This window comes from Lathamus discolor, chromosome Z (assembly GCF_037157495.1).
Source record: "Lathamus discolor isolate bLatDis1 chromosome Z, bLatDis1.hap1, whole genome shotgun sequence".
NCBI classification, from domain to species: Eukaryota; Metazoa; Chordata; class Aves; order Psittaciformes; family Psittacidae; genus Lathamus; species Lathamus discolor.
Genome location: NC_088909.1, coordinates 108076488 through 108088823, shown reverse-complemented (window position 1 = coordinate 108088823; position 12336 = coordinate 108076488). Strand labels below are relative to the sequence as shown.

Genomic DNA, 12336 nt, shown 5'->3' with positions numbered 1-12336 from the left:
GAAGGAGTTCCCTCCTCCAACATAAAAGCAGACTGCTCTGAAGCCAAGTAAATCTGCTCAGGAAGTTCAATGACCACATGGACAGGAGGGAAGATATTAGTAGAGTTCATAAGGGCTGAACTCTTGGAACTAGACTACTTCAGTTTTTCCAGCAATGATACTGATACAGAAAACAGGAGTTTTCTAGTGATATTTAATACCACAGTGTGAAGATTTAGTGCATTCTAGTTTTTCCTTGTCAGGAAAGCTTGCATGGTATGATTATGAAAAGGGTACCACTCGGTAGAATGATGCCAATTGAAGAACAAGATGTGTTTATGTTAAAGTATGGTCTTAGCAGTGGAGGAAATGAGAATAAACTAGCCGTGAATTTGAGTCTTCAAAGAAATTAAAAAATGTGCTACCTTCTGGAGTGGGCACTCTAGAGAAGTCATGGGGTGGGAAGCCAGACTTGCTCGAATGTTCTCTTGTTTCCTTTGGCCTTTGAATGGGGTTATGGATGAGATTTCCTGACAATAAGAGGCTATTCCAGTCCTGGGTCATGTGCTAATTCGAATAACTGTTTTGTTTTCAAAATTTGTCCTGTTACTCATTGTTATTGGCCTTCATATTTTTCTAAATAGCTTCTTTCAGCTGCTGGTCTTTGAACTGACACTTAGTAAACTAGTCACAAAGCATCTGAAACATCAATGTTTTGGGCCTTGTCACCTTGTACTATTTGTTGCCTTAACCCCAGAATGAGACTGCTATGTAATACATGCAACTAAAGTTCACATTGATTTATTTTTTTCCTTTGTGTTTTTCTTCTCAGGCTTTGTAATGTTTTTGTTTTGTGGTTGGAAGAAGAGAGTTTCCAGAAAGGAGACGCATATATTCCTTCTTTACCGAAGCAATATGATGTACACAGACTTGCTAAAGTCATGCAGAATCAACAGGTGAAGGGCTAAAGACACTAGCAATCTGGAATCCAAAATTCACTTCACTTGTTAAAAGGGTTCTTCTAAAGTAGTGAGCTACTTTACTGTCTCTAGTCTTTAATATGCATACAGCATGTGTAACAGCTTCGCAGCTCTGACTTTTTTGCTAAAATTCTGTGCTATCCGAAACTGCCTTCCTTTATATTTGAGAGAGGACTCATGAGTAGATTTCTTGCATATCTTAATGAGAACACAGTCCTTATTCTGTACTGCTCTGTAATTCTTTTTATGTTCTAAGATAATTTTAGAGAATTATTGAAGTTGGATCTTTAAATGACAGAAGCTGAAATCTGCTCATGTTGATAGCGTGTAACATGTCAGGTTCAAACGTAAGTTAGTGAGTGGAAGTGTGTATTATTCTGTCCAGTAAACTGAAGAGTTAGCATAATAAAATGTATGTGAAAGAGATTGAAGTGCTTTTCCTCATTCATGTGTTTTATTCCCGCAGTGTATGTGACCACTGGAATTGCAGCCTGCTTTAGCCTGGTTACAGTTAATCATACCATGATGTTTTAGACTATCTTGGTCTCCTCTGTGTTCCTTTTTTAGGAACAGAATTTTAATAATTTGTACCCTTTTTCTCTTATTTGTTAGAAATTATACTGAGTGTACTTGTCAGATTTCTTCCCACGTCATGAATGCTTTCCAATAGGTTATCGATATATGTGATAGAAAATCTGCCTAATTTTTCTTCAGTAGGTATATATATATTCACATAGTAATAATTTTTATTATGACTTTAAATTGCAGGGTCTAATTTTATGTGCTTATTTTAGTTCCCCACTTACTGAGGTGGATACTTCACAGTGTGTGGTAATCACCAAAATAGAAGTGATAATTTAATTCTTCTTTGCTATAGGATTTGTGGATGGAGTATGTCAATGTGGAACTCATACACCGTGAGTTTCAGGAAGCTCTAAACCTTTGGCTGCAGGTTCAGGTGGAATCACATACAGCCTGTGTTTCTGCAGGGCGAACAGATTTCACCAACCCTTTATCAGGTATGACATAAGACTAATATTAATGAAACTGGGCCACAAAGAATTATGAGTGTGTTGAAGCCCTGGTTTCTTTAGGAACATGATGTCTGTGAATAAAGATGTTAATACAGTTTGTTTTCTATAAGTGCAATATTTTGTGTGAAGTGTTCTCACTAAGATGCTGAGGTGAGAGGCTAACATCGATGGTTTTTGGCTGAAAGTTTGCCACATCACAGAACAGCAGGTCATGTTGTGTCTAGACCTTCGTAGGTAAGCTCCCAAAAGATCCCTCTGCACAGAGTGTGCTCCAGACAAGCTGAATAATCCTGAAGTTTAGACAGAGATAGCTCCAAGCAAAAGCAAAAAGCATTGAAACTGAAAGCAAAGATAGTGCCTGGGATTTATTTTGTTGCTTTTGATGTTGTTTTCAATGTCTTTCACTGCAATTTCGCATGGTAAAATGGTTGTTCCAGTACAAAGGGAATAGGTAATAGTCATGGTAGATACACTAAGGATATAGTGAGATTGGATATTTTTCTGTGGCTGATTTAAAAAAGGGAGGCAGGAAGTAGAAGGGAACTGGAATAGTTTCGTCGGTGAATTGGCACTGTTTAGGCAAGGGAACCGAATGGGAATCAGAAGGAGGAGAGAGCTAACCTAGAGAGAGGCTGTGCTTTGGGGAGGACCTGGGGCTGACAAGACTAGAGGTTAGGATGAATTGTAAGGAAAGGAAGATGTATTTGGCTTAGACTTGGTCTGGGAACCTCTGTTGGATGAGGGAAAAAAATGGGGTGACAAGAGGAAATTTCAAAGGCTGGAAGGTAGGAGTGACTGGGGGAAACAAGTTGAGCAATGGGTCCTTGGATCCTGTTGTGGCTTAAGCCCAGCTGGCATATGTGCTCTCTTTGGCAACACATATACTAAAATTGGAAGGATACAGAAAAGATTAGCATGGCCGCACGCTGGGTGCCACAAAGAACTGTCGTGGTTTAAGACCAGCCAGTAACTCAGAACCACGCAGCCGCTTGCTCACTCCCCCGCTTTCTTCCTCCCCCAGCTCCTGGATGTAATTCCCATGGGCTGAGATGAGAACAGTCCAGTAACTAAGGTATAACACAAAATTGCTACTGCTACCACCAATAATAATAATGATAAGGGAAATAACAAGGGAAGAGAATACAACCATTCACCACCCGCCAACTGATACCCAGCTCGACCTGAGCAGCAGTCTAGCCCTTCCGGGTAACTCCCCCCAGTTTCTATACTGGGCATGTCGTGCTGTGGTATGGAATACCCCTTTGGTTAGTTTGGGTCAGGTGTCATGTCTCTGCTTCCTCCTGACTTCCCCTCTTCCCTGACAGAGCATGATACTGACAAAGCCCTTGATTGGAGTAATCATCACTGAGCAACAACTAAGAACATTGGTGTTATCAGAGTTGTTCCCAGGCTGAAAGTCAAAAACACAGCAATGCACCAGCAACTAAGAAGGATTAAAATGACTGCTGCTGCTGAACCCAGGACAGATCCTAATGTCTGTGTGGTGCAGCTGAAATTAGCTGTGTGAAATAAACTTTGCCATCCAAAACAGGGAGATTAGCTAAGGGTTTTTTTTTTATTTATTTGTTTTCTTTTTAAAGGGGGGGAATCCTGAGCAGTATTTGTCTGCTGCTAAAGGTGGTCCGTGTGAAACAAATATTTTTGTTCAGTTTTTCCTGAAGTTTTCTTACTGACAGAACTTGCTCTTGCTTTCTTCTTTAGCTAAAGAGAGAATAATAAATAATTTGAAGAAGTTTGATACTCCAAAGCCCCCTCTTCCACTCCAGACGATGAAAGCTCCTGTGCCAGTTATTTCCTCTGCCAGTCTAGTAAGTCAGAAAGAAGCAATTCAGCTCATGCGCGTGGACCTTAACATCTTGCAACGACATGCCAAGTAAGATACAGCTGTTTCCCTTCCGCCTCACTAGCATACCTAGTGGTATCTTCAGGTGTCCTTTACAGCAGCCTCGTTTGTGCTGGGACAAGACTGTCACTACTTGAATTCTGCTTCACTTTTTTCTTTTCTTCTTTGCTATCATGTTGTTATTCCACTCCTTTATCAAAGATAAGACTACTTAAGTCTTATCTAATGACTGAGATTGCATCAGCTGACATCTGTCTTCCACAGTTTCTGTTCTCATTTGGCATATTTCTTAAAGCCTCCCTTTAGCCTGAATTTGTTCACAATTAGTTAATTAACCCATTTGCAGCAATGGAGTAGCTGCAGTGTGAAGCACTGGGGTCCCCAAAAGTGAAATTCTAGGACTGTTAGCTTCTGGAAGCTTCAGATGGAAGAATCCATCTGAATTATTTTGAAACACAAGCTGTTCATGTCCAGTAACAATATAATTTAGTAGCAATATTATAAACCAACATAAAACGTGCTAAGCCTAAGAGAGAATGTGTCCAATCAATTCCAGCACCACTTCTAGGTAGGTTTGCGTTTGTTTGTTTGTTTGTTTTCTTATCTCTTTTGTTGTTGTTGTTGTTGATTGAATAATCCCACAGTCCATTTTTTTTTGCTTGGTGGAAAATGCCAATTTCCTGTAGAGGGTTATCTATTTAATTTTTTTCCAGATTACCATATAGAATAGTTAAAAGGGACTTATGCAGACTTGAGCAGTTTTGTTCTTATGAACCTATTTCTTTCTTGCTTTGAAGTGCTATTGTTTTGAATTTTTAACTCAATTTCATCTAATGTTCTTACTTTCTAGAAAAGTGTCATGAGTCTTTGTATAGCACATTGAGTTGAAGTCTTATGAATTCTAGCATTACTGTTTTCAGTGAATATTTTGGTAACTTTATTAATAAATGGTTTTCAGAACTGCAGCTCTGTGGGAATCTCAGCATGTTGCTCTTAATAGTGAGATATTGGACACAGTACCTAAGCTGTATGTCAATCGGGAAGAGCAGATTACCCTTCATTTGGAGTGCCGGGGAACTTCAAATAAAGGCTGTCAGGGAGCAGCTCTCCTAACCATCCAGGTACAGACATGTTTTCACTTCTGGTTTGGGGCTGTTGGACGTGGATAATTAAAGTGCATTGGCTGAATGATTACAAGAATGGTAGCAGTTGACTAAATGAAGCCATACATGCATAACAGTCACCTGAAATACTTTGTATGTGATGCTCGAATGGAGATGCAGATCAGCAGCTGAATGATAAGTTGTTGCATAAAGTTTGTTTTGCTCATAGCATTCATTCTGAAGTGTTTTCCAATGAGTGAATGTGGGAATAAGTTCACTGATGCCCCATCCCTGGAAGTGTTCAAGGCTGGATTAGATGGGACTTTGAGCAGCCTGGTCAAGTGGAAGATATCCCTGCCCCATGGCAGGGGGTTGGAACTGGGTGAGCTTTAGGGTCTCTTCTAACCCAGACCAGTCTGCGATTCTGTGATAAGAACAGAGGCATGAAAATGTTTACAGAAATACTCCCATGTTGCTTGATACATGAATTTCTTGATCCCCTTTATGTTTCAGTCCCTGTGAATTAAAAAGCTGTGAATTACATTAGTGTGTGATAACTAAACAGGAGCATGACCAAGGATGTGTACTTGATGAAAGCTCTCGGGGCAAGGGAGCAGGGGAAGACATCTGTATTCAGAGTTCTTTTACTGGGCTTTGCGTCATTCAAGTAGGTGCAACATTGAAGAGTTATAAAAACCCCATAAATATTGTGAAATGAACATGTATCTTTTTGTCATTTAGTTTGAAGGGAAACATAAAAATGAAGCAGTGAGCCAGCAGCTTCATGCTTTGCGTAAAGAAGTGAGACAACTGCTGGCAGAAGCCAAGAAGCCACCTTCTCTGGGTGTCGTGGAAGCAGCAGTACATGTGGAAAACTTTATAACGTAGGTTGTTCAGACACTGGTTTAGGTAGTGATGTTTCGTATTTTTTTTTTTTTCTGTGTGTTAGAGTTCAAAATGTGAAACCTGTTTATGTATTTTACATACTGGTTAACAGCTTGGGTCAGCAATAGAGCTGGAATGCTGAGGCCTTTGTGTTTGTAATGAAGACACCTAAAGAAATAACACTTATTATTAGAAGATCATTCAGCTTCAGAAGGGCAAACAGTATTGTTTTCTACCTCTGTTTATGATGCTGTGTATTAGGATAGCCCAAAAGCACACTGAGTGATGACAGGGATGATATGTTTAACTTTAGGAAGTGGCAAATTTGTACCACAGCTGTCTCAGCCATGGGCTAACCTGCATGTTTTTAATATCTTTCTCTGTATTTTTTTCCTGTTACAGTTCAGTTCTTTAATAGAGAGTTGTGATTTGAAGTAGCTTTTCAATATGTGAAACAAAACTGCAGTGGAAGAGGGCTATGTAATAACCACTTTTTTTGGGAGAGCGGTTAACAAATGGATTAATCCAAAGCCCTCTTCCTCTTAAAGACCTTTTAGGGTTCTTCCCAGGAGTCCAGTTTTGCAACACCATTCTTCTCCAGCTTCTAGACTGGGATTCTTTTAGAGCAGTTGTTTTCCCACAGAGTGTAGTCACAGTACAAGTGAAAATATTTTGTTGCTGTTTGTGTGTATTCATTCTTGCTCATTAATCTGAAAAATTCTGTAGATGAGCTAGTTCTTCACATTTACATCTGTGGAATTGCGTTTCTTCAGATGTTCTAATTCAGACTCAGTGAAGATGGGGTTTGAGCTCAAAAAAACCATTTATTTGGCAATACATAAAAATTGTTTCTGTTTTAATTCTGCAGAGCTTGTTAAGTAAAGTGAGGTAAATTTTCTTGCAGTACAGGTGTAATAGAGGTGGCCTAAAAACATGAAGAACCCATGATTTAAGGGAGAAATAGTGTCTTGGAACTATGCTGTGAAAAACCTTTTGATGATCACTTTCTGACTAGTTATGAAGATTTTCTGAGGTTTGGAGGCAGCAAAATTAATGGAGCTCAACAGAGGCTGTTCAGCCTTGATATGAGAAGGCTCAGGGGGTTCTCATTAACGTATAGAAATACCTGAAGAGTGGATGCAATGAAGATGGAGCTAGGCTCTTTCTAAGGTTGCCCAGTGACAGGGTAAGAGGCAATGGGTACAAACTAAGACACAAGAGGTTCCCTCTGAACATCAGGAAACACTTTTTTACTGTGAGGGGTAACACAGGCTGCGCAGATACGTGAAGTATCCGTCCTTGGCGATACTCAGAAGCCATCTGGACATAGTTCTGGGCAACTAGCTGTAGGTGGTCTTGCTTCAGCAAGGGGGTTGGTCCAGATGTCTTCCAGAGGTCCTTCCCAACTTCAGCCATGCTGTGATTCGGTGAACCTGTGCCTGATTATCATTTAAGCCAGAAATACCCATCTCAAGGCTATACACTGGCAAGAAACCTTTCTTTCTTTTTACAGATTGTTTGCCTTATGAAAATCTAATCTGTGCTTTCTTTTTTTTTTTTTTTTTAATCCTTTCAGGGCCTTAATAAATATCTACAAGGTGCAGCCTATGCCTGCAATCAAGAAAGTTGGAATTAGTTTGTTTTTTACATTAGTGGAATATGTGTGTGATGAAACTCAACGCAGTCCTCCCACAAGGCAGTTCTTTACATCCTGCATTGAGATTCTAGGCCAAGTGAGTTTATTCTCCTGATTTTTGGATGTCTAATGCTTATTCCAATTGCCTGCTGATGTTAGGAGTCTAAAACATTCAGAAGTCTGAAAATTAACTTCTGTGCTTCCATTCAGTTTTGCTTTCAACCATTTGTATAATATACAGAGTCTTTAGGAGAGTTTACGCTTACATATAAGCAAAATAAAAGCTGTTCCTCTGAGATGCCTTCTTTGTGCTAATAAATGCTGTCTGTGTTAGCTAAATGCTATGGTAGGCTGGATTTTTGGGCAAGTAGCTGAAGTTTGGGTACCTCCAGTGCATAAGAGTGGTTTTGGCGTATATTTTGCTGTTACCAGTAACTTTCTAGCTGATGCATATCTTGTCAACGTAGACATCTCTTGCTACAGACTTGCAGTATTCTTTGTGTAGGGAGTTAGCCAGAAGTTCAATAGAGAACATAAGTTCTTGTTGGTGGTGATAGTGTTATCTGTGGGGAACACATCACAAGGTGCTCTGAGAAAAAGCATTAGCCTCTGCTGTGGGTCCAAGTATTTATTTTCATCTCTCAAATACATGATTTTTTCTGAGAAGCAGATGTCCTTAAGCACCTCTAGCAGCTGAAGTGGTGAAAAGCTCTTCATAGCCCTAGTTCTGCTAAATTTTTCCTACTATTAGGCAGGGCTGCTGAAACTTGAATTCATTTTCTTTAGCTATCCCATGAAAGAAGTTGTATTTCTAGGTAATTTTAGACAACATGTGTAGTCACAAGTGCTGTTCTTCAGCATGCTAGGGAAGCATGCTTATTTTACATGATATCTTGTGGAGCAGCAGTGTTTAGTTGGTGATGATCTCATACAGTCTTTTGTTTTTTGAGAAAATCTTTCTTTTTAAAAAAGACCAGAACTGTGCTTGCCTCTACAAACCAGAGGTGTGTGCTCCAATAGATTCATACTAAGGTACTTTTCTCACTATTCCCAATTTCATCAGGTGTTCATCAGTGGGACCAAGTCAGAGTGTAAACGTCTTCTCCAGACGATCCTGCAGAACCGGAGGCTCTGTACACTGCTTTCCCCTTACTTCACTCCTGTTGCCTCTCCCAGTGAATTTGTGGCTTTATATGAAAAAGTCGTGGCCTTTCTGAGTGAGGATAACAGTGATGTTGTCTTCATGCTGCTGACAAAGGTAAAGTACTCGTGTATACTGCATCTGCTTCGTGGGTTGCTTTTCTGGGTCTTCTTTTCCTAAAGATGGTGACTTTAGGCTAAGGAAGAAAGAGGTGCAAATGCAGTACTTTACAATAACAGTGACAGGTTCTATAATTTGATATTGCTCACCCTGAACGGTATACGTTTTAAGCTCAAGAGGGACTGGAAGCGAAAGCAAATAGGAAGCTAAAGCTACTGTTTCCTAGCCCAGATAGTATCAGTATGTGCTTCCTAGGAGTTAATCTTCAGTGCACTCTTACTCTTGAAATTAAAGCAGACTCTCAATAGCTTCTGTCTGGTATCTCTTCAGAGACATTCATTAGGATAGCCACTGAATCCCAGGTATCTTGCCAAAATATTTTTTTATTTTTATTTTTATCTTAGAAACACTTTGAAACACTGTCTGAAACTTCCATCTCTGCTTGACACCCATATCCTTCCTGCCTGTCTTATAACATAAGCAAGTGATTTGCACATCTCTTCTTTCAGGGCTGCAGGATACTGCCTACCTGTAGTGCCATTGGAGAAATTCCTGTTATACTTAGGCTTTGATGTCACTGGTTCTCTTCATTAGTTGCAGAGATGTGGGGTATGGCAACTGTGAATAGCAGGTAGTCTGTTTTGGCCACAGCTCTGAACTGTTCTTAGTGGCAATGATCAGCATTGTCCCTAGTAACCTAGATCTAAGCAGATGGTCTAAAAGCTACAAAAACTTTGTGCCTTCACCTGAAAATTTATGAATTACGGAGAGTAATCCAGTCTAATGCTTGTAAGTGTTTGCTTGGCAGTGTTTCTAAAGCACGGAAATTGATACACGTCTTTATGAATCAGAAAACTCCTGCCCAGGCTTGTTTCATAAATTCTGGGACTTCTGCAACATGCTAAATCATAACCTCTAGAGAACATTGCCTTGGTTTTGAGTTGGGGTTAATGAGGTGCAGATTAATTTGTTTTGTTCTTAAATATATAAAAACTTCAGAATATTTTTTTTTCCCCTGATAATTCTTCCTTCTCCTAAAGATGTTGTGGCTGTTAAAACTTCTGCTTACAAATGTGTCCTGTCCTCTGTTCTAGTTTGACCTTACGCAATGGTTAAGCATTGCTAAACCACCTCTGTCTGAACGTACTAAGCTTCTGGAGTCTATTCACTTGGCTCTGAATGCATGTGGCCTTGAACCCGACGAAGATATTTTGATGCCATTTAATATCTTCTGCAAACATTGGACTAACCTTCTCCAATATCAGTTCCCTGATCACTATAGTGATTTCTTAAGATTGTTCTTGCAAAGTGAGTATCTGAGTAGATGTGTACATAGCCTTTTGTACTGAACTTTTCTGGCTTAAAAAGATGAACTGTGTGCAGTAGAGTTAAATAGCAGCAAATGTGGAATGATTGAAACCAAGTTTCTATATGCACTTTTACGTGTGTGCTGTGTGGTATGTTTTTATTAGACATCTTTTAGCTTGACTAGAAGGAAACACTCTTCTGCAGACCAAGTACACACATCAGTGACAGCAGATTTTCAACCCATATGTCGTGGAAAAATGACTGATACTGCTGAAACCAGGACACCGTATTACAGAATAAGGATGGAGGAGAGGTTTCTATTAATGGAAGCCCTTATTAATTATAGTTATGCCACAATCTGTAATGCAGAATCCTTGTTCTAGAGCACCCTTCAATGTAAAACTGAGAACTGAAATTATGGGGACCTGGGACTGATACTGCAATTTGCTGAAAACATGCTGGTTGACATTGATGCTACTTACAATCTGATGTGCCTCTAAAATAAGAACAAAAGTACTTCCTTTCTGTCAAACTATGCGCTGATGCAGCAGCTGTCTCTTAATATGTGATTGTAGCCAGGAACGTGCTAAGTGCCTGGGAAACTCTTAAGAGAGCATGATCCTGCCCCTTTACTCTGCTCTTGTGAGACCTAACCTGAAGTATTGTGTGCAGTTCTGGTGTCCTCAACATAAAAAAGGACATGGAACTGCTGGAACAAGTCCAGAGGAGGCCCAAGAGGATGATCGGGGACTGGAGCACCTCCCATATGAAGATAGGCTGAGGAAGTTGGGGCTGTTGAGCCTGGAGAAGAGAAGGCTGCATGGAGACCTCATAGCAGCCTTCCAGTATCTGAAGGGGGCCTATAGGGATGCTGGGGAGGGACTCTTTGTCAGGGACTGTAGTGACAGGACAAGGGGTAACGGGTTAAAACTTAAACAGGGGAAGTTTAGATTGGATATAAGGAGGAAATTCGTTCCTGTTAGGGTGGTGAGACACTGGAATCGGTTGCCCAGGGAGGTTGTGAGTTCTCCATCCCTGGCAGTGTTCAAGGCCAGGTTGGATGAAGCCTTGTGTTGGATGATTTAGTGTGAGGTGTCCCTGCCTATGGCAGGGGGGTTGGAACGGGATGATCTTGAGGTCCTTTCCAACCCTAACTATGCTATGATTCTATGATTCTATGTAGATGCCAAAAGGGAAGGTTAAATTTCTTATGTTTGGGAAATAGAAATACTTCACACCTTTAAACTTTGGAATTTCAAACTCATGCTGTAGCTATTTATGTTTATTTTTTTTTATGTAGTAGGGAGGTCTAATTTCAACCTTTTCTGACTTGTATTGGGAAAGGGGCTAACACCCTTTTCCTGATTATCACAAATGCATTTCCTTCTCTTTCTCCTAAGGCTCATCAGAGCAGCTTCTAAGCCCTGACTGTTGGAAAGCATCACTTAGAGCTTTGGGATGTGGTTTACCAGTGCCTGAGCAGGCAAGCTTCAAGAAAAATGACTCTACTGAAAACCCTGTATTGCAGGATGCAGCAAAAATTCTCCTCTCTGCAGAACAGGTGGGTTCCTCTTTGCCTGATTTATTATGTTTTTTGGCTTTAACAGATGCTCACCAGTGACAACACTACTGTGCAGTCTTTCTGCACCTGATGAATAGTTTCCTTCTTTTCACAGGTTAGAGAGACAATAGAATGGCTTTCCACATCTTTCTGCAAACTCCGACTCAGTTCAGCGGACTTCAGGACTTTTGGCCTGTTTTCAAAGTGGAGTCCTTATGTGGCTGAACTGAATAAATTTCTGGAGTATCTTATTAAACGACTTACTGACATGGAAGTTGCCAATTTAGCCCAAGAGCCTGTTGGCAGTAACAGAATTCTAGCAGGTAATGTGTCTTTAAAGCAAATTACTTAAGAACAGTCATTCAGTTTCTGTGATTTTTCTCTGTTAAAGACCATTTAAGTATACAGTAAAATTTTCTTGTTCTGCATTTGTACAATGATGAACACATTAAAATACAGACAGTAAATGTCGATGCTACTTCATAGCCATATGAGACTTTCTGCTTTATCTTGGAGGAAGCTTGTTTAGTTATTTTAGGAAGAGATCATACTTCCTTCAAAGAAAAATACAGTCTTTTGCACTGAGCAGAGATTTGGAAAGGAGTTACTAATGAATTTCATCACTGAAATGCCTTTTATTTTAGTACATACAGGTTTAAAGTCTGAATCGTCATTACCTTCGCAACCTCAGATGCGCTAAAGTGGTATTAAAATATCTAAGCAAT

The 12336-nt window shown here is 40.0% G+C and overlaps 1 protein-coding gene across 4 annotated transcripts in view; it reads left to right on the top strand.

Annotated features, from left to right (window-relative positions):
* EPG5 (ectopic P-granules 5 autophagy tethering factor) overlaps window positions 1-12336 on the top strand; it is a 78126-nt gene that overhangs the window by 50117 nt on the left and 15673 nt on the right. For all 4 annotated transcript variants that reach the window (XR_010608603.1, XM_065661767.1, XM_065661768.1 and 1 more), the window contains 10 exons: window positions 812-935; window positions 1837-1978; window positions 3716-3887; window positions 4816-4978; window positions 5702-5844; window positions 7422-7578; window positions 8545-8739; window positions 9837-10050; window positions 11451-11611; window positions 11727-11934. Coding sequence is in view for 3 of the 4 variants with exons in the window: in XM_065661767.1 (XP_065517839.1) it covers window positions 812-935; window positions 1837-1978; window positions 3716-3887; window positions 4816-4978; window positions 5702-5844; window positions 7422-7578; window positions 8545-8739; window positions 9837-10050; window positions 11451-11611; window positions 11727-11934 (1679 nt within the window). In the remaining variant the exon portion in view is untranslated. The remainder of the gene's footprint in view (window positions 1-811; window positions 936-1836; window positions 1979-3715; window positions 3888-4815; window positions 4979-5701; window positions 5845-7421; window positions 7579-8544; window positions 8740-9836; window positions 10051-11450; window positions 11612-11726; window positions 11935-12336) is intronic.